Source organism: Lepisosteus platostomus, chromosome 11 (assembly GCF_059453375.1).
Source record: "Lepisosteus platostomus isolate fLepPlt1 chromosome 11, fLepPlt1.hap1, whole genome shotgun sequence".
NCBI classification, from domain to species: domain Eukaryota; kingdom Metazoa; phylum Chordata; class Actinopteri; order Semionotiformes; family Lepisosteidae; genus Lepisosteus; species Lepisosteus platostomus.
In genome coordinates, this window is record NC_142621.1 from 43,933,453 (window position 1) to 43,959,103 (window position 25,651).

General features: G+C 42.1%; 1 protein-coding gene across 2 annotated transcripts; it reads left to right on the forward strand.

The window, feature by feature from the left end:
* Positions 1–347: 347 nt before the first annotated feature.
* abca5 (ATP binding cassette subfamily A member 5) lies at positions 348–25,651 on the forward strand. 2 transcript variants are annotated; one of them, XM_088599890.1, is made up of 40 exons: positions 348–444; positions 768–968; positions 1,748–1,911; positions 3,560–3,755; positions 3,942–4,097; positions 5,725–5,822; positions 6,449–6,678; positions 7,393–7,534; positions 7,702–7,890; positions 8,486–8,633; positions 8,966–9,143; positions 9,473–9,531; positions 9,868–9,978; positions 10,734–10,909; positions 11,345–11,464; positions 11,934–12,072; positions 12,388–12,478; positions 12,842–12,981; positions 13,405–13,524; positions 13,643–13,844; positions 14,146–14,315; positions 14,764–14,891; positions 15,144–15,281; positions 15,495–15,608; positions 16,085–16,255; positions 16,608–16,721; positions 17,180–17,317; positions 17,611–17,685; positions 18,056–18,147; positions 18,359–18,479; positions 18,876–18,996; positions 19,382–19,473; positions 19,638–19,777; positions 20,176–20,251; positions 20,553–20,647; positions 20,843–20,962; positions 21,646–21,798; positions 23,074–23,153; positions 23,279–23,334; positions 23,833–25,651. In XM_088599890.1, exons 3-40 carry the CDS (start codon positions 1,807–1,809, stop codon positions 23,971–23,973), a joined length of 4,935 nt encoding a protein of 1,644 aa, XP_088456016.1. In that variant the 5' UTR covers positions 348–444; positions 768–968; positions 1,748–1,806; the 3' UTR covers positions 23,974–25,651. The 2 variants fall into 2 exon arrangements, with proteins under 2 accessions (XP_088456016.1, XP_088456017.1); XM_088599891.1 differs by lacking the exon at positions 348–444 and having other exon boundaries at positions 451–968; positions 18,879–18,996.

Sequence of the window (25,651 nt, forward strand, 5' to 3'; positions counted from 1 at the left end):
CTCCAGTACATGAGCTGGACAAGACATGGTTTAGGGTGTCCATAGAAACACAGTGACACGTCCGTTAACCACACCTGGTCTGGCAATATGTGTAAAAACGACTTTCTCTAATGGTGGCCCCGTTCTGGCAGCTGTAAAGATGCTAATATTTTATCATGTATCGTGGCGTCACCTATAATAATTGTTGATTTCCACTTGATTTGCGAATCCTTGTTTATTGAAATAGACTTCTTCACAAAACCTTTTCAAAGGGGGTTGAGAAACCTGCTGCAGAAAGACCTCCCCTAGTTCCCAGCAGCCCCTTCCCAGTAAAGCTATTGGCTGACAGCAGCCTGTACCGACCAATCAGGTTCTCCAGAAGAGTTTGGTGACCAGCGGTTGGCCGGAGCGAGGATCTCTGACGATGGCAGAGGCGGAAGTAAAGTGCAGCCTGGAGAGTGTTGGGTTGAGTCTAATTTGTTTACATTAAAATAACCAAAATGTCATACTGTACATCGCCGCTTTTTCCCACTATTGACTAAACCAATTTTTATAGATAGAACACAATTCACTTTCTCTGTTTGAAGTAATGTGTATCGAGTTCATATTCCTGTTCACTCCTTGTAGCTAGCAAAATGTTTTACTGTGATAATATATATTACAAATATTTGCCTTGTTTTGTTGGTATACCAGTTTGACGGGAATTTGCGCTATTTTTTTTTTACTTGCGTGTTTGAACATATCGTTGTCCCGAACCGCTGGTTTCTGATGCAAACTTTACTTTTCAGCTTCCTTCCGACGCAATCGGACTTATTCTGAAAGGTTTCCCAACAGAGGATATTCGATCTCATCTTACATTTTTAACGTTGCAATTTCCTCGGAATTTTACTTTTGTTTTTAAAAGAGGAGGATCGAATATTTTTTTAGTTTGAGGATTGAGTTGGGCCCATCCTTTCGTTGTTTGCTGGTTAATCAAGGATAACTAGACCGTAAGTTTATCTTTCTGATTTTTACACTCGGGTTTGATACCATTGTTATCTGACAGATAAACAGTATGCCGTCAGTCTACAGTATATACTAGAACAACATTTTGTTTCCTTTGCGAACAATACTCTGCCCTAAGCTTGTCTTAACAATTAATTTCTTTCTTTGCGCACTTCGCGAAACACATTTTTTTCCGGTGCTGTTTTGTGTACAATGGCGCTGCATTTACTTAACACACTAGCAAACCATAAATGGCAAATTTGAGATAGAAGTTACAGCTGTCTTGCTAGGGTGACCTTTGAGGCTCGCTGTGTCCCACGTGCATTATAGGCGTATAATTTATGAGGACGGTTTTTGTTTTCTGATCAGTTCAGTTCACTTTATTGTCATTCTGCACTTATACAGATGTACAAGAGAGAAGGGAATGTAGTTTCTCCTGGGTCGAGGTGCACAATACACTAGAATACACTAGCTCATATTGTTACTTCTTGTCGTTTCTAGTCCTAGTTTCTAGCACTACAGCTACAGTGGTTCTGAGCCCTGTTTTAATAACAGGCGATGGCGGGTTTAAAACCACGAATGGTACGTTTTGTATTCAATGACATTTTTATAGCACGGATTTTTATATTCGTACCTTTGGTTTTTTTGCTGGGAGGTATTGAAAGCTACACCCATGCCACAGTGTTGAAGTTCAGGCAACGGAGATATAACATGCAGCCGCTCAAGTATGTGTGTAATTCTTTTTCCTCTTCACTCTTTCCCCCTTTTTTCCTTCTTCTTGCAGCTGGGCCGAGTGTGAGCGCGACTCCTTGCCCGTTTTGCCAGTGAGAGAATGCGAGAAACATGTTGCCCGTAAAAGGGAGAGATGCCCGCGTCTGGCAGCAGACGAAGAGCCTGCTCCACAAGAACGTGCTGATCAAGTGGCGCACCAAGCAACAGAGCCTGCAGGTGCTGTTCAAGTGATTCTGATCCGCTGTCGGGTTCAGTCCCTGACATGCGCTCCACTGATCTTGGCTTACCAACCCGCTCTTCCTCTGTATTATGTGACAAGGTGACAGGCCCTTGTGTGGCTGTTTCCCAGAACTCCGAGACGCCATCCCAAAAGAAACTGGGAGCTGTCACATTGGGTGCCTTTAGGTCTACCCTAAAAGGCTGCTTTTCCAGAATTATAAGATGCTATTCCTATCTTCTGTGTCTATGTTTTCTATTAGAGATTTGTGTAAAGTACTTTTTATCCATCTTAAAAATACCTTGCCATGACTCGTTTTAAAGGTGATGTGTAAATTAAAGCTCACTGTTATTTAATTTCTGGTGTAAACCCTCTGTGAACCAGGATTATTTCAGATCACTGAGCTGCCGTGCTTTTGTAAGAGACTTGTCTCAATACTCCTTTCGCCATTTCCTGTGTTGTTATCCATCTGCCACATAAAACAAATGCCTTGGTGAATCACTGAGCCTTAACTTAACCATGATTTTTTTTTAATTCTGTTGATGTTATTTTTAGTTTCTGTGTCTAACTTCTGTCTGGGCGTGAATTTTAGTGGCTGAATCACACTTGTTTGAAAGGATCTTGTTTCAGTAGTTTTGCTTGTGGTTTTTCTGAACTGAAAAGGAACGGGTATCTCTTCTAAGCATACACACTTGTATCTAACGAAATATTAGAAGCTGACCAGTCAAATTTCAGGTTTTCTCATAAAATAGTGTTTTCTAATGTTGAGCTGACTTTCATCCAAATCTAAGATGCACTGTGATATTTACAAAATCTTGTGGTTTAATTGACACTGAATGATCCTTTGAAAGGCTGCTCCAGCTCCAGATATACTGTAGGCTTAGGTAACTAAGATTATGGAAGACAGTTTAGAGAGTTTTTATTATTTTTATAGCTCTTTATATAGCTCTTGTGCATTTTAATAGGTTTCACTATTTGTTCTTTCCCAGGGTGTGGTGTTTTATAACTTAGTACAAGTTAAAGAACTAGATGTTCAAATAAGTCTTGATTAACGCTCCTGCCTCAATTGCTAGCATTTAATGCTGTCTGATATATTCTGTCTGTATTTAAATAAAGGCTACATCAAAGACTTGGGGACTGCTTCAGAAATAAAGGCTCTTCAGATATTATTTTGTCAATTGTTGTTGAACATGTATTCTAAAAAGTTTTTTTTTTTAAAAGAGGACTGTGTGCCATTCACAGCATCTCCAGATCTTGCTGGAAAGTTGTTGTTGTGCATGTTTGTTAGAGCAAGGTTTAAACATTGGACTTTGGTTGCCTTTCAGACATATTGATGAGGCCATATTATAAAAACCTAAGTGTTTTGGATTGTGCATATGTTTCTGGAACAAGCATGCTACTTGGGAATGTTTTATAGAACCTAGTCATTATGTGTCTCAAATCAGTAGTGTTGTGTTAATATTATTGTATTGGTCATAACAACTTTATAAACAATGTTTTGGAGGCATATCCTTCCTGGTACATGAGCATTGCTTTACATTTCTGTACGGAGTTGGATTTTGTTTTACAATGCTGCCTCTGTGTTTTTTGTGGGTGCTATTTTAGTGTTCGTCATTTTCGAAAGATCGTCTCTTTCTCCTCTTGCAGGAGCTGATCCTGCCGCTGCTGCTCCTGGGTTTGTTGATTCTGATCAGCACGCTAAACCCTCACATCACGTATGAGGGCATTGGCACTACGGAGCTGAAGCACGATGCCTACCTGCAGGAGAAGACTGTGGGGTACACGCCCATCACCAACTACACCATTCAGATCATGGAGGAGGTAGAAAGCAACCTCCGCATGGGTGAGCGACTGGCCTTGACTGGCTGTTGTGGGTAGTGTCTTGTTGTTTGGAACTATACAGGTGAAACTGTATCCCCTGAATTGTGGCTTCTCCTGGTCTGTGTTTTCTTATGGAGTTTTTCAGCATTGCTTAAAAACATTTGGAATGAACAGTCTGAGTATTTGTGCTGTATGTGTTTCTTTGCAGGTATGGAGATGTTTGACACTGAGGCTGCTCTGGAGAATGCCAGCCGGTATGATCCCTACAACTACGTGGGCGTGGTCTTTGTGGATGAAATGTCCTATCAGCTGCGCTTCCCCTATAACCAGCTGCCTATGCCCAGTGACTACACAGACTCCATTGGTAGGTCTCCCAGTAGGTACAGATGTGCAGCCCAGTGAACAGCATTCTACAGCACAGTTTGCTTTCTTTTGTGGAATCATTTGTGCTGTATGTACTTATTCCCCATTGCATAGTGGCTGCCTTTCACAAGGACCTGAACTGGAATTGTACTAACTTCACATGATGCCGTAAAACTGAGGAAGTAAATGAGGGCACTGGTAAAGAAGTATTTCCCAAAAGGAATTTAAGAGACTGCAACCCCAAAATGGGTCTCTAAAAGTATTGCTCTCCTTCTAGTCTGTGTTGAAAACCGAGTGACCGACTTGACTGGTATTGCTCCATCACAGTGTAGGGCAGCAATATTGAAGTGCTGCAGTTAATTCTGGACCTGGGGTGCATGTCTGTGTGGTGTTTGTATATTGTCCCCATGTTCATGTGGGTTTCCACCAGATTATCCGGTTTCCTCCCGCAAACCAAAAACATACGGGTAGGCTTCTGGGAAACCTGGCTCTGTTGGGAGTGTGTGTGCATGCCTGTGTCTGTGTGTGCTCTGCAACAGACTGGCTTCTTGTCCAGGGTGTACTCTGCCTTGCACCCGTTGCTTCCTGAGATGGTCTCCAGTTCTCCCGCGACTCGGACTGGTAGAAGCGGTTAGAAAATGGATGGCTGAATATATACCTGACCATTCAAGGCAGCTATGGCGAATGCAAAGATCCTTTTTCAGTCTGTGCAGGTGTGATGTAAAATCTGGCTATAGGTGTGGGATTTTAGAGTGCATTTTGGAAGATCCATCTATTGAATTTCTTACTTGGCCTTATAAAGTTTAAAAGTGCAGAAGGTCATTGTCACTTTTTCCATGGCCCTGCAATTGGCTGGTGTCCAAGAAGTAGAGCCGTTGTGTACTCTTAGCCCAGTATTGGGTCCCATGTTTGTGGGAAAAGCTTCAGTCTGCTGCAGCCTTTGCCAAGATGAGCAGCTTCTTTTAAGTGCATGGATGGACATATGGGTCTACCTTAATCATCAGATTTCTGCCCCCCAAAACTATAAAAACAGAAGGCAGTTTACAGATGAGCAGAGGCCTCTTGGTGGTTATTTGCTAATTAAGGCTCTAATCCAGGCTTTTTTTTACAGAAGCCAAGGTTCTAGCTTTGACAACAGAGCTGGGTGGCTTGTCCACACTCCCACCAGCACTCTGCCTAAACATGTGCCTCATGTTCTCATTTTGTAATGCACTTCCACATGTATTCCACTTGTGTCCTCTAGTTTGTATTTCACTGTTGACTCTGAAAAAGTCCACTGGGTTGAATATGTCAATGCCAATGTCATTGAAGTCTTCTCACAGTCATCTTTGTTTAAGACCAAAAAAGGTTCAGCTGTTTTAGCCTGTCAGTGCAGGGTATTTCTTTAAGATCAGGAATTTATTTATTTTTAACTGATCTCAGGGCAGAAATACCATTCCATGGTGACCACAGTAATACAGAAGTGGTAGCGATCAGGATAAAAGTTAGCATTACATGGTGACATTGAATGTGAAATGTTTTGCAGCAGCCCGGTGTAGCTCTTCCTGGGATGTGGTGAAGGGTGGAGTGAGGGTTTAGGGTTCCCTAGGGAACAGAACTGCAGCTGAAGAAGTGTTTATCTTTTGCAGCCAGCTGTTTCCCCAGCCTCACGTCATGCAGGGCCGCTAACTACTGGTACTCGGGGTTTGTTGATCTCCAGACTTTCATCAACACAGCCATCATACAGGTGAGGAGTGGTCTGACACTCATGGGCTTATCATGGATATTTTCCTTTACATGTACGGTATCATGAAAAGTAAAAAGTAAAGTTGAAGAATGTAGACTTAAAATAGCATTTCAAAGGAAGAGGTAAAGGTTCATTCCATGCTGAAAGATAAAGGAGAGAAACACAATGATTCAGCTGTGGAGCCTTCTTCACCTGATGAGCCTTCACCTTCACCATTTGGCTCCTTTGCAGCCAAAGCATGTTGACACAGCTACCTACTCTAAGAGCATTTCAAAGAACATTTTAAAGATGTACTGCATTTGCAGTGTTTCTTGTAAAACACACAATGTCCTCTGCATTCACAATACGCAGACCTATATAAAGGTGTTTTCTGAAATCATCCTTCAGAAAGGCCAGTGAAATTATGACTAAGTGCATGATGAAGCATGCAGCTTCTTGAAATGGTCGGAAACAAAAGCAGAATCCATTAAGATGTACATAGTAAAATCATGGTGGGGTCTGCAAATCTGCCGTATGGGTTTGCGGCGGTAAGACATTTCTTAGGGCTGTGTAGGACTGTGAAGAGTGGTGATGCTTCAGCAGTGTGTCTTGGTTACCCTGTTCCATCACCGCGCCTCTGTCGGCAGGCTAAGACTCAGCACTCGGTACAGGAGGAGATGAGCAGCCTCCGAGTTGTGATGATGGGCCAGCCCGGGTCTGTTGAGGTGCAGAAGTTTCCTCATGCCCTCATCTCCATTTACCTGGTGCTGGCCTTCACGCCCTTCGTCTCCTTCCTCATCGTCAACATGGCCGCGGAGAAGGAGCACCGGCTGAAAGACACCATGGCCATGATGGGGCTCCGAGACAGTGCTTTCTGGTGAGTCTTCACTCCAGAACGTTCAATCAGTCTTGAAATACAGCAAGAATTGCTGTATAGATAATCAGTAACTTTGGATTTTTTTTACTGCTTTTAAATTTATTTGATTCTGGATATGTTATGCTACTATTTTTTTTAAATGCCTTCGTACCTGCACCTGTTTTAGGGCTTCTAGACTTTCAAGGATAATTTTGTCCCTGATGAGATGTTGTTTATACGTGGCTTCATCCTGTATGAGAAGAAAACTGTAGTGTCTACAGGCATGTGAAGAAAAGTTTGTAGTATATACTTTGTTATATGCATTTGGGTCTGCAGATATCACATTCTAATGCTCCCTAAAAAAATTATGTGATGCTCTTTGATTTCATGACTTAGTAAAATCACTATTGGTTTGAGGTTTGTAGGATTGTAACACATCTATAATGAGTCAAAAGAAAGGTAACAAACTAGACGGGGCCATTTAGCCCATTGGGTAGTTAGTACTGTAGTTAGTTGATCTGAGAATCTCATCCAGCCTTTTTTTAATAAACCCAAATCGATTTCAACCACATAGCTGAGTAAAAGGTTTTGGAAGTATGGAACAAGTATATGTCTCATTGCTGTTAGTGGGTGGGTGTCCGCACCATGATTTGGGACATATAGTAATGACATGATGACTGTTTTAGTGTCACAGCAGGAATTATAATGTCTCTACTTGTTCTTGTTTTTTTGCAGGTTGTCTTGGGGGTTACTGTATGCAGGTCTGGTCACCACCATGTCCATCCTGATGGCTGTGATTGCCACTTGCACCTCTCTCTTCCCCAAAAGCAGCTTCTTTGTCATCTTTCTGCTCATCTTCCTCTATGGAATCTCTTCTGTGAGTAATCATCTCATTGTCTGTAGATGATTTTTGAGCACTTAGCAAAACAAGGAGAAACGCTTGTCATTTCCCATAAAGTACTGCCTGCTGTTAATATTTAGTTGTGGAGCAGCAAGAAGTGTCCGATGCAAGTCGGGTTATATAATCCTTTTTTTTGTCCCTAGATATTCTTCTCCTTCATGCTGACTCCTTTATTTAAGAAACCGAAGTTTGCCAGCACTGTGGGATCCATGCTCACTGTGATGTTTGGATGTTTGTCCCTCTTCACTGTGCTGATGAAAGACTTTCCACAGCCTCTGGTCTGGATGCTGTGCCTATTGTCTCCTAGTGCCTTCTCCATTGGCATTGCTCAGGTATTGCTTGCAGCGTGTTCATCAGATTGATTTAAACAGGACCACAAAAGAAATGCTGCTTGGGTTCACTATGAAAGTCTCCATTGAAATACACAGTATTTTAACAGTATTAAATTTAATTTGGTCTGCATTTTGTTAACAAAATACAGATTGAATATTTCTGTATTACAGGATCTCCAAATATCAATCTTCAGTCATTAAGTGTGGCAGTGTAGGAGCTTTGTATTACATTGTCAGCAGCCTTTTTATTTTGAGACTAATGCTTTGGTTATATGAAAATCTCTATGATCATCAGGACAAAAAAGCTGTGAGTGCAACTTCCACTAACATGGCTTCCAACAGTTAGACTGTAAAAGTCTTGAGTAATGTTCAAAGAAAACACAGGACACGTCTAGTACACGACTATCTAATACACTGTTATTAATACTGTACTCAATAATTCAATTATAATTACATATTACTGACTTTAATTGCACATTATTACTGCATTTATTGAGTCTCAGAGTCCATGTATCTGTTGCATTTCAAGCTTTCCATTCCATGGAAATGAGTTGTGCAGTGAGGATTCTGGTAACGGCTCTGTGTTGTGCACCAGGTGGTATATCTGGAAGCTGTTGGTGATGGCGCAGTGTTCTCTACCCTGACCAGCGGGCCCCACCCACTCTTTGTACCTGTGCTCATGCTGGTCCTGGACAGCTTCATCTATCTGCTGTTGGCTCTATACCTGGACCAGGTCCTGCCAGGTCAGTGCAGTGCTGCTGTCTCTCAGAGCAGAAGATCCCCTAACATTCTGTTCAGTTGCTGTAGCTTATCTAACTGCAGTCTGTCTTAAATTAACAGATGAGCTACCCTCCATGATTTCCCTTCCTTCCATGTTCTTATTAGAATTTTTCAATTAGCCACAGTATTCTACAGGAATGCAATTTTTATTTAAAAAAAAAACAGACACCAACAAATGGATTTAACAAATATTCTGTTGCAAATGAACTAGAAATAATCCAGGGTGTGGTTATCAGAAAAAAAGCACAAGGTACAGGAGACAAAAGTCTCTCACACAGAATCTCTCTCTGCACAGGCGAGTTTGGGCAGCGGCGGTCCTTTTTGTACTTTCTGAGGCCCTCCTATTGGTCAAGACGCGGCAAGCGATACGAAGAAGTGAGCTCTGTGTACGAGAGCGAGGTGAACGGTGGCCCTACTTCTCTGGAGTCGGTGGAGCCTGTCTCTCCAGAGTTCAGGGGGAAAGAGGCCATCAGGTAAAAGCCATTTGGAGCTTTACTGTTCCATGATGATGGCTGGTTTTGCTTTTATCCTGAAATGCAGAACACTGAACCAAAGTATAGACTGAAAATAGGCATTGTACATCTTTTATAGCATATCTTTAATTTGACAGATTTTAATAAATAACAATCTTTACTGAAGTGTGACATTTTTTGCTATCAAAGTTTATTTTATTTATTTTTTGCTCTGAAAACCAAGAGCATGCCTGCATTTACAATGAATTTAGTACAGTTGCTCCTGCTAGGTGGGCAAGGGTGGCTGCAGAGATTGTACAAATCATCGGTTTGTTTCCCTTTTCTGCCAGAATAAACAATATCCGGAAGGTTTACAAGGAAAAGGACAGCAACGTGGAGGCACTGAGAGGTACTGTGGGACAGTTGACTAGCTCTAAGGTGCTTGACTCTTTGAGGTTAATAGCAGTCTCACAACAAAGTGTTTTCCTTTATTGTTCTGGTCTTCATAACTCACCATCACTTCAATAACATATTCCTTTCAATTTGCTTCCAAAGAGAACGGAAAATGCTTTGCTGGGATTTAAGGGGCGTTATGATTTGAAGCCTTTCTCCGGTCACTGCACCAGTAATCACCATATGGATATTCAGTAAAGTGTGTAAAAAAAGGTGTTGTTGTGTGGGTATAAGTAATTTAAAACAAAATGATTTGAAAAACGTATATTTTTATATTTCTTTTACCATTTAGGTCTGACTTTTGACATCTATGAGGGCCAGATCACGGCTCTCCTGGGGCACAGTGGAGCAGGGAAATCCACGCTGATGAATATTCTTTGTGGGATCTGTCCTCCCACTGAAGGTGAGAGAGACAGGAAGGCGCTCCTGCCCCGTAGCTTTAGATTTTAAACATTGGCAAATTTTAGGTAGTATTCCAATCGTGCAGACTGCAATACACCCCTTCTTCCTTATCTGCAGTTTTACACACTTGTGGTGTCAGGACAGATCTAGCCTGAGAGAAGTTCTTAAAACTTTTAGAATATTTAGAATCCTGACCCTTTTCAGACTGTCTCCAAGGTTCAAATCAAAATGTTTTTTTTTTTTTCCGACGTTACCAGTAACTGTAGATCTCTTCCCAGTTCTTTATTAATCTGCGTTGGTCGCACATAGTCCTTCTGTTGGCATTTTTGTTCAAATCCTTCTAGCCATGCCAGGAGGTAAGTATCACTTTAGTGACACTAGAGCTTCAACAGCAACCATCAACACAGCATCACGTTTAGTCCTGTTCATTGCTGTAGTCTTATCACGTCTTCCTGAAGATGACTGCGCTCAGTAACTGCAAGGGTATATCATGTTCATTTTTACAATATTCTCTTTATATAAAAGAAAAGTGTGCAGTTCTGTATTTCCTGTCATGTTCTTTTGTTAGTTGGGTACTGTATGTATGTTGATTTGCACGGTGTATTAGGTATGTGCATATATATGGTATGGGAGAGCTCTTTACCAGTATATGCGGATGGTTAATTAATGTCTTCCCCTGCGAATAAGGACAGGGTGTATTTATTTTAAACATTAATAGCATCAGTCAGACGTGGCCTTGCTTCCTTTTCTTCCAAGGATCGGCCACGATCTATGGCTCGCCGGTCCCGGAGATCACGCAGGAGCTGGAGATGCGGCAGCTGGTGGGCATCTGCCCACAGTTCAACATCATGTTCGATGTGCTGACCGTGGAGGAGCACCTGCACATCTTCGCTGCCATCAAGGGCATCCCGCCAGCTCAGATCGACCAGGAGGTCAGAGTCCGCATGAGACAGGCAGTCAGCCTTTTCACAGATCCTCTGGGCAAACAGGATGAGAGAGACTGGTTTTCGTTTGTTTAATCATTCAGTTTTGCAGATAATTAGTGAATAACTACAGAAAGATTCCTTTATAACATGTCCTAACATATCTCCAAGGAGTCCAGAAGGAGTATGCCAGTCAGCTTTCCTTTCTTAGTCTGTCACTGAATTTAAATGGATTACACTGAGGGTCACTGAAATGTAGGTTTGGATATGAGCTGCAGCACAACTTGAGCCTTTCTTTTAGGATTCCATTTGATATTTCACTGGACAGGTTAGTGAGTGGCAACAGGTTAATGTAGGGGGTGGCCCTGTAGGTGAAAGACCGTCTGTACAGATCTTTTATTGCAGCAGGGCGAGCTCAGTCCACTCGTCTATGTCCTCCCACAGGTGGCCAAGGTGCTGAAGGACCTGGACCTGGAGAAGATCATGGACGCCCAGGCTAAGAACCTAAGTGGTGGTCAGAAGAGGAAGATGTGTGTGGGCATCGCTGTCTTGGGGGACCCAAAGGTTGGCTTGTCAGAGTGATAAAACATGCTGTGGGAGCCTGAGTTCTATCAGCCATCAGCGTCTCTAGATCTCATCCTGGTCATTATCTCTCCTGTTGCTCTCTTTTCCTCTGTGTGTCTGCCTCACCTCCTCTGGTTCTTTGCAGTAGATCTGTGTAAGCTTTCTTAGGTTTCACTCTGCTGGGAGCAGTGAAATTGATTGGCTGCGGGGGGGGCGGTTATGCGTTATGCATTGATTTTACTGTTTATTAGCTTATTAGATTATTTTCTGTGCACTTAGGGGCAAATGTCTAAGACATTTCTGAAGGGCTCTTTCCTTCGGGTGAATCGTTGTCTTTTGTGCATTCCCATGACTTTTTAATCATGAAAACTCACATTCATTGCAGCTGTTTTAAAGGTTAATCCCTCTAGTCTGTGGAATTCTCTTTATTCCCCTGGCTCACTCGGTCCATGCCATATGTGTGCAACAGATTCTGCTGCTGGACGAGCCCACAGCTGGAATGGACCCCTGCTCTCGGCACCAGGTCTGGTCTCTGTTGAAGAGCCGGCAGGCAGGGCGGGTCACCGTGCTAAGCACACACTACATGGATGAGGCCGACATCTTAGCAGGTACTGAACCACGCAGGAACATATTCAAAGCTTCCAGCACAGAAAGACAGATTTCTTGTTGGCAAGTAATATTCTATTAGAAAATGTTATTCCCTGGTGGTGTGAATGAATGTCTTGTGTAGAAAGATGTGGTGAGATCATACTTTATTTCTAAAATTTTAAAAACTCAAGCTTTCCTAAGAGTTTTTTTTCTTACTTGTCTTAGAGAGAAGGATGTTCTGAAGCATACCTTCTTTTAAAAGTTCCAATTAAACTAAAGATGTAATTTCTCACTGTCTACTTTTCCTTTCTCTTTTTTTTTCGCTGTTTCTACAGACCGCAAAGCTGTGATTTCGCACGGACATCTGAAGTGTGTGGGGTCCTCTCTGTACCTCAAAACCAAATGTGGGGTCGGCTATCACCTCAGGTACTTCAACACCAGCAACAGGCTTGACCACACACAGCTTGATCATAATGAACTTCTCTAAGTGCTTTTTTCTTCCTAGTGGTGTGTACAAATAACTCGCCTACTTTCAGTAATACTGCTCTTTTGATGTTTTAGTTAGGGAGCATGCGACTGACTCATCTTGACTAGGTTGTTGAATAAAACATATTGTAAATTATAGGTTAGCCTACAAAGAAATTACCTTCTTTTGAGTACTGAATTTCCATCCTTAGGGGCAATATTGATATTTTTGCAGATTGTTCAAGAAAACATTATATGCAGTACCAGTAACTGCGGGAGAGAAGCAGAGTGTAATGTGATCGCGCTCACCCCTTCTCTGTCTAGGATGTCAGTGAACGAGTCATGTGAAGCCGATCAAGTCACCCTATTGGTCAAGCAGCATGTTCCCAAAGCACAGTTGTCACGCCAACAGGAGGCAGAGCTGACCTACACCCTCCCCTTTGAGAACATGAACACATTCTCAGGTCAGGGCTCCCACGATTCTGTTGCTCAGCTCACAGGGGGAAAGACTGGAGATTTTAAGGTGATGACCTGTGCTGATAGCTATTACCTGGACGAAAGGTGTACTTCATGTGAATTTCACATAGTTACTTTGCATCACTTTTATTCTCATTGCTTTGCCCAGTGTATTTTTTACAGCAGATTCTAAAAGTGCAACTCAAGCCACAGCTTGACTATTCCTGTTTTCTACACATTATAGCAGATGCAGATTTGCAGGCATGAAAGTGGGGGGTCAGTTTTAGGTGCCAGAGTAGAGCAAGACTTGGATGTAAATTTCCCCTGATAAACCTTACTTTTGACATACCCCCTCAAGGGATGTCCCCTCAGTGACAGTGAGTTTGTAGCACCCTTGCTGCTTTCATCTCACTGCCTCTTTTCACCACTAGGCCTGTTCTCCGAGCTGGACAGCCACCCCACTTTGGGAATAATTAACTACGGGGTTTCCATGACGACCCTGGAGGATGTTTTCCTGAAACTGGAGGCTGAGGCAGAGGTGGATCAAGCAGGTCTGAGCTGTTGCCAGCTGGGCCTGAGCTCAGCTGTGCATTTCATTTGCTGTCTAATGAGCACATTTCCTGCGCCTGAAGGTGGAAGTTGATGGTCTCGGTTCTTCTGTGCCGCCAGATTACAGCGTGTTTAGCCAGGAGCAGGTGGAGGAGGAAGGGGACGCGTCCTCCCTGGACGACGCAGACCAGAGGCTCCTCACCTTCTCCGACGGCCGGCCCGAGGAGCTGTCCGGCCACGCGCTGTGGAAGCAGCAGTTCTGCACCATCGTCCGGCTGCACGTCCTCAACCTGCAGAGGGAGAAAAAACCCATCATTTACATGTGAGAGTCCGCCCCCTTCCGTCTGGGATGATGACATTAGGCTAACTTGCCAGTAGCTTCAACCACTTTTTAATTCAGTTTTAAAACGCTGTTAAATCCTTCAAGTTCTAAACCCACCCGAAGAGTGGGTTCATCCCAGTGTGTGTTCTTCTTTTGGTTTTGAAACAACACTGTCACGCTGCAGTGGTGCTTTCTTAAACACCTCCTCCTTGTTCATGTACATGATGTAGTCTGCTAGTCCAGGTGACTGTTCTTATGCTTCACTTCCGGTTTCAACACTGTGTCGCCTTTCCTGCTGCAGCCTTGCTCTTTTTGGGATCTTTCTGGCCTCGGTGCTGACCCTGTCCCTGATCACTGGGAATATCCAGATCAACGCTGTGCCTCGCCTGCTCTCTCCAGATGTCTATCTGCTGCGGCCGAACCAAGCCCCCCGGAAGTACACCACCAGCCTGCTGGTCCAGAACACCACTGGTGAGGAGGGAGGGGGGGCAGAGAACGATCTGAAGCTGTAATGAAATCGTTTTCCTGCATTAGAGTTATTTACATTTCTCCTCTGATCGCCTCGTGCCTCACTAAGGATCCGCTCAATAGAAGCCATCAGAGAGCAGTCAGGCAGATAGTTTTTTGTTGAATGAGGCCCCTGTTTCAGTTTCATAACTCTGCTTGTCTAGGTCACATGATTCATTTCAAACATCATCTGGTGCTTGTTTAGTGAAGCATGGACTTCTTGTTAGGGCTCTTTTATCTTAAGGTCGTAGGGGTCTTAATTGAAAGTTTTTTAGATGTTTTTTTTAATCCAGGACCTCAAATTCATCTATGTATCTATGCCCAGGAGTCAGAAAGATATTGATATGTTTGAATTAGTAATGGTATGCTGATTGCAGGAGCTTATCCAGTTTTGTTGTTGTCCCTTGGACAGACTCCGATATAGGAGGTTTTGTCCACAACTTAGAAGCTCAGGACATTAAAGTGGAGTTGATGAAAGACGGGAACTTAACAGCTGCTGCTCCGCACAGTGCTGGAATCAATGTAACTGGCTCCCGCAAGGTAAACACACACCATCTGTTATTATGCTTGTTTAATCTTCCATGGTAAATCAAGACACAGAAATCTATTTTACAGCAAACTTTGTTACAGCTAGGAGTAGGTAATCACCAGTCAATGTCACTTAAAGTTCCATAGCACTGAAAATTGCACTGATGACCAAATGTTTGTATTGGACTAGATACTGCAAAAAATGTGATGCTTTAGCTGTTGGGGTTTCTGAGCAGTTAATGTGTGATTCTGTGTTTTCCCCAGGGCTATGAGTACACTGCAGTGTTTAACAGCACCAATGTTCACTCCTTGCCCATCGTGGTCAACATCCTGAGCAATGCTCTTCTGCGGGCTTTTGATAACACCAGTAAAATTTGTACCTGGACAAAACCCTTTGACTTTGTGAGTAATAATAAAGTTCTTTGACTGAAGTGGAAAACTAAATAGGTAGAAAAGTTGCAAAGTTGGCAAAAACTTTGTCTCAAATTGCTTTTTAAGTTGTCAATACTTAATTTTGATAAATATATGTGAACATCTTCTTTAACTGCTATCTATATAAAATCTTAAGGAAAGCAAAAGAACTTTTCTGAAATTTGTTCCTCCTTCTTTTATCAGAAAATGCCAGAGACGCTATCTTATGCTCTCATTTACATTGAGGCTGTTTTGCTGGGAATGCTGGGAGCAGGAATGCCAGCTTACTTTGCTATGGATAACACAAGGGATCGTGAGGTAAGAGTGCCTGCCTATCATCATTTTCAAAAGAAAGACTCTTTAGAGCAGAAGTGGGCAATACTGGTCCTGCAGGGCCAGCATGTCTGCAGGTTTTCTAGGTCTCTTCAAAGCAGCAGCAGCAGCTGCTGACAGACTGGGTGAAGCTGTTCAGTTGGTCCCATTAGACCATTGCTCAGCTGGTTTAGTATTCATCTTCATCCTGTTAAGAGATGAATATCTGCAGGCACACAGGCCCTCTAGAGCCAGGATTGTCCACTTGTGCTTTAGAGTAACCATTGGAACCCAGGAAGGTCTGCACAGCCATTGTATGAACGTTACGTAATTTGATTGTATCCAAAGATGGAAAACTATAGATATTTTATCATAAGGGCCTATCTGACTGTACACAGTGAGCAATAGTTTGTTGTTGCCTGTAGTTTTACATCACATTCCTTTCTATGATATCTCATATTATTTTTTCTCCCCCTCTACAGATTAAGTGCCGCTCCAAGCTGCGTGTCTCTGGCCTGTTGCCTTCTGCATACTGGTGTGGCCAGGCGGTCATTGATATTCCCTTTTACTACCTCATCCTTACCAGCATGACCAGCACACTGTTCGCCTTCCACTCCACAGACCTGCTGCAGTCCAAAGCTGTCGCCCCAGTGGTCAGTCCATGACAGTTTACGTCTGCATGGGGGAATAGGTGGCTTCTGTAGGTTAGATTACGGTCTTCAAGATAGGGAAATGGAGACAGCTATGTTGTTCTTTGTGCATTTCAGTTCACACCAGTAGAGTGTCACTTTTGTTGAACCTGGGTCACGTTTCTCCTGTGCTATCTTCTAAGACCAAAAGTGAAAGGTCCCTAAGAGGCAGAAATGTGTGGAATGTAGCTCTGTTTCTACAGCTCTCTGACTTTAATTTTAAGCGCTGTAATGCTTAATGTATCTTTTTGCATATAGATTCAGGATTTTTTCATAAAATAACTTCAGTTTGACTCCCTCCCTTTCCATCTTCCAGGTTTTATGTCTAATTGGCTATGGTCCATCCATGATCCTCTTCACCTACATGGTTTCTTTCCTGTTCACTCGAGTTCAGAGCAATCGGGATTTCTTTTCTGTTGTGTCAATGATGGTGAGTGCCAGTGTTCATTACGTGACTTCTTACCTACAGTCATAGGGTGGTGCTGTTTCTCCATGCCTTATGGCTGTGTCTATGCTTGTGTTTGAGGTTTTTTTTAAGTTTTCTTTGAGTATGTAGTTGATTTAATGAACAATCAGATTAATAAATGGGATACACTTTTTAAATTTGTGTTGTAGATGTTTTAACTATTTTCTAACTTTATATTTTATTCTGTGACAAGTGTTGTGTCTTTTCTGTTGCTCTAGAATGAGCCTCTCTTCCAAGTTGTCATTGTAAATGAGAATGTGTTCTAAGCTGAATTAACAGTTAAAGAAAAGATTGATTAGTTGATGGTTTATGGGTGATTCATTATTTCTAGGTAGATTTGTAAGTGGATGCAGGTCTTTGATCTAATGGCAAGGACTTGATGATTTCTGCTGGGTAATAGCTGGTCCTGTGCTGTGCCCTAGGTGTGTGTGGTGTCTGCCTCCCTAGTGCAGCTGGCCTATGTGAATGAGAACCAGACCTTGGCCACAGTGCTGCATAACACGTTCTGCATCTTTAACCCCCTCTACCCCTTGATGGGCTGTCTCAACTGCATTACCAAGGTGAGTCAGTGGAGCCAAATGCTCAATCAGGAGATACAGACAGTGTCCTAACAGAAAAGTAGTGCTTTTGCATGAAATGAAAACTTGGGAATGTGTCTGGCTTGGTTCTTGGTGGGGAAAAAAACTCCCATTTTTGAGAAGCTACATTCAGTTTGGTGGGCACTACATTGTACTTTGGTCTTTCAGTTACCAAATTTATGCATCTCAGTCTGTGTACAGTATAACCACTACCAATGTTAATGTAATGTCTGATTTCCAGTGATCCATTGCTCCTCTCTATGATAATTTTGTAGGAAACCTTCCTGGAAGTAACCACCAATGAAGACGTATCTGCTCTGAAGAAGAACCTTCTCATAGCTGTTGTGGTGGTGAGGATTGCATTTTTAATTTATCTTTAACCCACTGTTCTTTTAATAAAATATCTCATGTTTGAATTTAAGTTATTTGGTAGTTCATTGTCAGTAAAAGACAACTTACTGTCTGTTGAGGCAGTTGCTTTCCAACAATTAATGGGGCACTGAATCCTCATGTTAGTATGTTTACCAGTTTCACCTGTGCATTAAAATGCATTATGATAAAAGAAACAGGAGGATGTGAAATTCTTATATGCATACAGGTTGGTTTAGTTTGTGGACAGAGATGTATTGAGTGTCTACTGGGCTTTGGAGATTGAGGAAAGCAAGCCGCTTGATGTAGTGTGTGTGTGTGAAGAGAAGCTCATGTTGATCTCCTCTTCAGCCCTACCTGCATGTCATCCTCCTGCTGCTCCTGCTGCGCTGGCTGGAGATCCACTGCGGGGGCAGCACCATGAAGAATGACCCACTCTGCAGGTACCAGCACTGAGTGCACATGTCACTGAGGAATGCACTGATTGTGCTCATAAAATATCGCCCCTTCAGGGTTTCTTCATGTTGTTCATGTCACCTTTCTTGCTTTTTTCCCCCCATCATTTGGAAAAACAATAACAGCCAATTGCTGTTTGAGGTACAAGTCTTGTTTGATGTCTTCCTTCCTTTTCTGGTTTGGGATTTTTTTTTGTAGGATCAGCGCAGCAAAGGTTAAAGTGCACGCAAACCCAGAGGTGCTGGAGAATGAAGACGAGGATGTCCAGGCTGAGAGGGCGAGAGTCAAAGAGGCCCTAACCTGTCAGAGCTGTGACGAGGTGCGTTGTTTTTCATTTCTCTGTGGCCCTGCTGTTGGGGTTGGGGTTTTCACTGGAGCAGCAGAGGAGTGAAATGTTCAGTTACATCTTAAAGTATAAGAAGCTTCTAAGTTGTCCTGGTGAGCTGCTTCTTTTTTGATAATCTGTTAAAAAAATAGTGAACTGTGAAGACTTTACTGGTGTTGTTACATTTCCAGAATAAGCAGGCCTTCTTCTTCTATCCTTCTGTCTTCTCATGAACATTTCAAGATCAGATTAATTGGTGTACAGTATGCTCACAAGGGGATAGCGTGATGTTTGGAGCGGCTGCCTCAAAACTCTTGGGTCCTGGGTTCAGTTCTGGTCTGAGCCACCATCTGTGGGGACTTTTCATGTTCTCATGTGGTTGTCCTTCAGAAGCCGGTGGTGGTGGTGAGCGACCTGAGAAAAGAATACAAAGGCCGGAGGGAAGGCTTTTATTTCAACTCCAAGAAGAAGAAAGTGGCAAACAAAAACATCTCTTTCTGTGTTCGCAAAGGTGGGTTCGGCTACAGTATCGTACTTTTTAAAGCTAACAGCAACAGAAGTAGAATTGCCAGTGCACACCTGGCAACCTTATCTTGCTTTTCTAAACACTTTCTTACTTTATTTCTAATGTTTTGTCATATAAACTTTCACCTTTAGTACTGCTCCCCCCATTCAGGCACTGTGCTGGCTAGTGTGTGTGCAAAAAAAAACATTAATCTGAAGAGGGTAAGATGTAAACGGTGACTGTTCTTTTTTAGCAATAGCTTTCTTTATACCTTTTTATGGAGGAAGGAATATTATTTTGGCATTTTGACATATTTCTGTTCACATTTGCTTCGCATAAGCTGTTCACAGAGGTCAGTGTCCTGAGTGGAAATGTATTTCTATGTATACAGGGGAGGTCCTGGGCCTGCTGGGGCCTAATGGGGCAGGAAAAAGCACCACCATGTACATGCTGGCTGGAGACACTGACCCAACAGCAGGACAGGTCTTATTCTTATTCTGTAATATTATATCATTATATTCACAGCTGATGATCATTACTGATTATTTATTGGCCTCTTTCCTTGATCAGTTACTTAACATAAAATTATAAAGTGGTGGAATGATTTTCAATCAGGCAGGTTTAACAGCAGGCCATTGTTTTGGCAGGTGGAAAGCTCCCTGGAGAGCATTGGGTACTGCCCTCAGGTCAGTCCTCTCTGGCCCAAGATTACTCTGCAGGAGCACCTGGAGATCTACGCTGCCATCAAGGGCCTTCACTGCCACGAGATCCCGGGCATCATCAAACGGTAACATGAAAGCCTTTGGTGTTGAGGGTGTCATTCATGATCAGAATACATTGGAAACAAACTAGGATTGCACTAGATTAGAGGACATCGCTGGAGTTATCGCTGGAGGTACTTTCAGGGAGTTCAGATCTTAATCCTGACTGTTATATAGAGTTGCTGTTGCAGTAGCAGTAGCCAGAAATATCAAATACAACAGAGGAAGGTTGTCATATCAACCGTTTCCATTGGGCAAGGGCAGGAACATAAATGCAACCAATGAATTATCAAAATGGCAACAAATAAGGACAGAAAAGAGCATTGTTTCATCATGTGCTGGAGATAACACTGAAGTAGTTGATCATCTCATAGTAGCTTGTCCAGTTTTCTTATTCTCTGCTAAGAGCATGTTTTCTCTGTAGTGTTGTGAATGCACTAGAGCTGAAGGAACATCTTCACAAGCAGGCCAAGAATCTCTCCGCCGGAATAAAACGGAAGGTAGGCATTCACATGGAGTGTGGGTCAACGCTGATCAGAACTGTAAAACAAACTCTTGCATTGCCTGAATTAATGGTTTTTCTTATTACTTCAAAGTTGTTTACTGGATTCTTCAGGGCACAGTGCCTTGCAGTGATAAGCTCTAACCAACTTTATCATATACAGTTTCTAAAGTCTTGGTACTTCAGCTCCATCTGCCTCCTTCATAGCCTTGGCTAAACCTCATTATGTCATTGTAAGCAGAAGAAAGTTTCTTCAGTGCAGCAGAAGCATGCCCATTAATTCTGTCCTTTCATTTCAGCTGTGCTTTGCCCTGTGTATGCTTGGAAACCCCCAGATTGTGCTTCTGGATGAACCCTCTATAGGCATGGACCCCAAATCCAAACAGCGGATGTGGTGAGTCCATCTGAGCACAAATGTGCTGTTTTGTGTTAATGGAACACCATTTTTTCAGATTTGCTACAAAGGAAATCTGTGTTTCAACTAGGTAAAAAAAAGTTGACGATGGCAAGGAGGTTATACGTTTATTTAGCCTTTGTATTTAAAATGCTTGTGAGCACTTCAGTTGTATGAGCAGCGTTCTTTCCACAGGAGAGCTATCCGCACAGCTTTCAAGAACCGCCAGCGGGGGGCGATACTGACCACTCACTATATGGAAGAAGCTGAGGCAGTGTGTGACCGGGTGGCTATCATGGTGTCAGGACAGCTGCGGTGAGCTCTGTGGGACCGAGTACAGAATGAAGAGGGCCACTAGAAATACTGCCTGTTCTTAGAAACACAGAAACAAGCCTGCAGTGTGTGGCATTCCCATTCTGGAGTCTTGATTTCCAGGTTTCTGGCACATGGCTGGGTTTTACATCTTCTTGTGATATTCAATCTGTTCCTGAAAGCATAGAAAAGAAAAAAGACCACTGTAACTAAATGTTATCGTGAACTGTGAGTTTTCTTATTATTGTATTGGGATTTAAGAGTGTCATTCATGACATTATAGATGAGCAGAACTTACTGTACTTATGGGAACTTGAAACAGTTACGCACCAATAGAGAAATAACTTTTTCTCACTGATTTATCAGTAATTGAATGGGTTTCCAAGACACTGTCTGAACAGAAACACAGGGAGCTTCCAAGTCCAAGTTTGAAAGAACCACACAGTGTATAGAAAAATGACGCACGGCTTAATGTCCTGTTATCATGATAAAATATTCTTATGTCCTTATGTTTTTAGACATACATCGTATCATTTGTCATCAATTACTTTAGCACTGTCCTGGGGTTGGTCAAGAAGTTCTGACAGGATGCTAGGTTTGCACTGGGTAGATGTCTTTGTATGAGAGATTCGCTAAGTTTTCCAAAAGCACTACATTAGGGCCTTTTCTTTTCTGGGGTCCTGCAGGTGTATTGGGTCAATCCAGCACCTGAAGGGGAAGTATGGCCGGGGGTACAGTCTGGAGGTGAAGCTCCGAGAAGAGATGACTGGCCTGCAGCAGGTGGCTCTACTGCACAAGGCGATCCTGAGGATCTTCCCTCATGCTGCGCGCCAGGAGAGGTAGGCTGTGCTGTAAGACACTGCGCTGTAACGAAGGGCCCACTTGTGATGACACATGGCCTTCTGGAGCAGAACCCACTGGCTGATGTCAGTGATCTTTTGGGTCACCAGGATCCGTTCGTCTGCCTGTCCTCGTCCTGGTGGAGGAGGGAGTGCCTACAACTTCGCATTCAATGATGAATGAATCGCATTCAATGATGAAACCAACGTGACCCATATTGCATTGCATGTCAGGTGACCCTGTGAGGGATTCCTCCCAGGATGCAACTGTGATAGCATGTAGAAGAAATCATTTATGGCCACTATTGTCCTTTGACTGCTGCCTTCATGATTAGTGAGGAGAACAAAATGCTTCTAGAGATGTGCGTCATCTTTTTTACCAGATGAAGAAAAAATCTTATTCATGATGACCTAATTCAATGACTGAGAGGATGACACTATTGATACTTGGAAACTTAAGTGAAGAACATTAAGGACAATCAATAACGTATACATAACATTAAGGGGATATGGTAATGTTAGTATGTGCAAGTTTCAGGCAGAGAAAGATTTAATCATAAAACTGAATGTACCCTGAGATACACAGACTGTTCTAATTTTTTGGCAGTGCAAATTAAATTGATTTGTGCCAAAAGTCTGTGGTTTCTCTTCTGGGGTTCACTTTGATAAAAGTACTGCATCTTAAATTCTAGTATGGTAAAAGGAACTGCATTTTATTATTGTGTTTGAAATGTGTTTTCACAATTAAAGATCTGTAACGTAATGTACCGTACATTAACTTACCATTCATCTACTATACTGAGAGGGCCAATCAGTCACAGAAACAACTATGAGTGTGATAGTCGCCAATCAGTGATGCACCTTATGGGAGAGTGATGTAAATTCACAATTCACACAGATAGTTAAACTGTGACAGACTCCCAACTTTGTCTCATTAACAGTAAAATATTTATGATCGTTACTAAGGGAACAGTTGAAATATATTCTTTATTAAATAGCATGCATTGCTTTATGAGATTTTGGTAGAAGATGATTTAGAAAGCTAACTCTAAACTGAAAATCAAACATTATTGATGCTGAAATAGGTCTAGTTTAAGAGCATGTTTATATGCTCATATAGATAGATATGAGCAGGCTCTTACCTGAGCAATGTTGTTATGTGGAGAGAAGAGCTGGACCAAGAAGAGAACCATGTGGCACTCCTTTAGTAACTGGAAGAAGTTGTCCAATCCATTTGAAAACCAGCTGAATAACACGTCTCTTTTTTCCCTGCAGCTTTGCCACTCTGATGGTGTACAAGATCCCCATGGAAGATGTAAAATCACTTGCAAAATCTTTTTTACAGTTAGAGACAGGTAAGCATCTAGATAGGATAGACACAATCTGCTGCTTCTAGTTTTTCATTATTCTTTTCCTTTAATAATTTAAATACTAGCTAGGTAATTTGTATTGAATGGTGTGTTTTATTTTTTTTTTACAGCAAAGCAGACTTTCAAATTTGAGGAGTACAACTTTTCTCAATCTACCCTTGAGCAGGTATGTGACCGTCCATTGGAATGTTGTTACTTAGCATTCTTTCATTTAAGGAACTATTGATGAGCTGAATAATCTCTTACAGTGACCAAAAGTTACTTCGTTTTTTAATTTATTCACGAAAGGGGCAGAACAACATTAGTTCAAAACCCTTCAGGGTTTGGTTCTGCCTAAATCTCAGGTGTGTTTTCTTGATAACTTTTATTTTTAAAGAACTGTTTTGTTTCATTATATTTTTATAAGGTGTACAAAGAAGTTGTCTCAATGAGCTTATCCTCTCATTTCATAGTGTGCAGTTCCTGTAGATGATGCTTTCAGAGCAGGTTTAAATTCTAGTCAGAAATAGCATTTGTGTGATACTCAGTGGATGATGACTTAATCCTGCCCTCTTTGGCCTCCACAGCTTTGAATGTTTTGAAGAAATAGGATATTACAGATGTCATTCTTTTTGCATGCGGCCTGAGCTTTCATTCCTGATCTGTCCTCCTTCCTTCTCTGCAGGTCTTCATGGAACTTGCAAAAGAACAGGAGAATGAGGAGCAGGAAGTGGGTTCCTTAAGCACACATTTCCAATGGCAGAGACTTCAGCAGGACACGCCCATATCTGCAAACCATGCAGAGAGCGTTGTGCATCAGCTGTGACCCCTCAGCTGCAGTACTGAGCTTCTTCTGTCCCTTACGCTGGATCCTGGCTCTGCTGTACTTCAGCCTGTGATGACTTCTTACAGATCTTAGATCTCCAGTGCTTTGGAATGTTTCAGTCACTTGCATCGCCTGGTGCTTTTAATCTGTACTGAATAGCCAAGATTATCTCAGATCCTGTTTCACCTGGTTCTCTTATGTTATTGAAGAGAGTTTTTTTTTTGAATGATGCAGGCAACTAGTGTTCCTATTTTTTTTCCCTGATCTGGAATCATTAATGGAACCCGCCCAACTTTATTAGAGTTTGTTCATCTGTTGTTCATTAGGTTTCTCGCAAATGAAGACTCACTGGAGCTCTGCATAACAACTACAATGGCACTTATAACACAAAATGACTTTCAAAAGAAGATCTTTTAATCTTAGATTATTAAATGTCCTATGGTAAACAGATCATATATACTTATTCAGTTCCCATGCTAAAAAATCACTTGAACATGCCTCTTACAAAAAGAAGGCTTCTCACTCTCAGAAAAGGTGCTTATCTTGGTCTGTCAGTCATTCCCTAAGGAACTGGTTCTACAGTTATGAAGATTAAACAAGAAAGAAGTTCCCAAGCAAACATGAAAAGAAAAATACACAAGTAAAAGCAACACAAGTGTCATCCTGTTTTGCTTCTGGGACAAGCAGATTGAGTTTTAATTGGATTGTCGTGCAGCGGTATATAACAGCAAGTGACGCATGCAAGTAGCAAACTGGTAATCTTGGACAGGACCTTTTCTGCTTCATTCATGCCTTGTAGTATGAGGGCAAGGCTACTACAGAAATTAACAAGCATGCTTAAGAAGGCTCTTATTGTTATTCCAAGCAATTCTTCACTCACCAGAATAGGAGGACAGGCATTCTCTTGAAAAAGCATGCATTTAAGGGGCCACAGCCTGTACTGCTGTAGTGTTTCAGGTCTTTGTAAGAGATCAAGAAACAAAAACGCCACTGTTATGAAATAACAGTAAGAAATGGCAAGGACACTTGATACCTGCAGCCTTTTAATCAGCAGTTGAAACACTACGGAAATTCAGTATCTGAGAAATTAATCTGATTTGGAAATTCAAGAGCATCTAAAAAACAAAGCTGTTTTTAACAGCTGGGTTTTGAGTGAATGTTTTGTCCGCAAACACTGGCTTTCTTTCAGGTCTGTTGCTTGTGGCTCTTGATACTGTGCGCTGAACTCTGAGTCATGGAACATTGTTGTGAAATTCTTGTGATTTTACCCTTCTGTACCCTAGATGTATATGCTGCTGTATTAATATATAAATGTATACGTTTGTACATGTGTATATGAAAGTGATGTATATTGCAGAAAGAGGCGACCCATCATAGCAGTGGGAAGTAGACAGGAGCATTGGGAAGTACAAGCACTGATCGGTCTTGTTAAAGTGCTCTTTCTTATGTGTGTGTGCTGCAGTTTTATTTTGAGTGTGTTCCAATTAAGATGATTGAATGTTCTTAGGAATGGAACAGTCACTCTTAGATCAGACCTCCAGCAAATATATTGTGTTACTTATAACATGCATGCAAATCATATCACCTCCCACAGTGTGATGATGCTAAAGCACGTAATCTTTGATGCCAGAGTACCATCATGTTTCTTCATAGCTGCAATTAAATGAAGACACATTAA

What these genes read in the sequence shown, in the direction of transcription:
- abca5 (XM_088599890.1), top strand. Translation starts at nt 1,807, where the DNA reads ATGTTGCCCGTAAAAGGGAGAGATGCCCGCGTCTGGCAGCAGACGAAG. An exon ending in AGAAAGCAACCTCCGCATGG is followed by an intron (nt 3,756 to 3,941) that starts GTGAGCGACTGG and finishes GTTTCTTTGCAG; the next exon opens with GTATGGAGATGTTTGACACT. An exon ending in ATAACACAAGGGATCGTGAG is followed by an intron (nt 15,609 to 16,084) that starts GTAAGAGTGCCT and finishes CCCCCTCTACAG; the next exon opens with ATTAAGTGCCGCTCCAAGCT.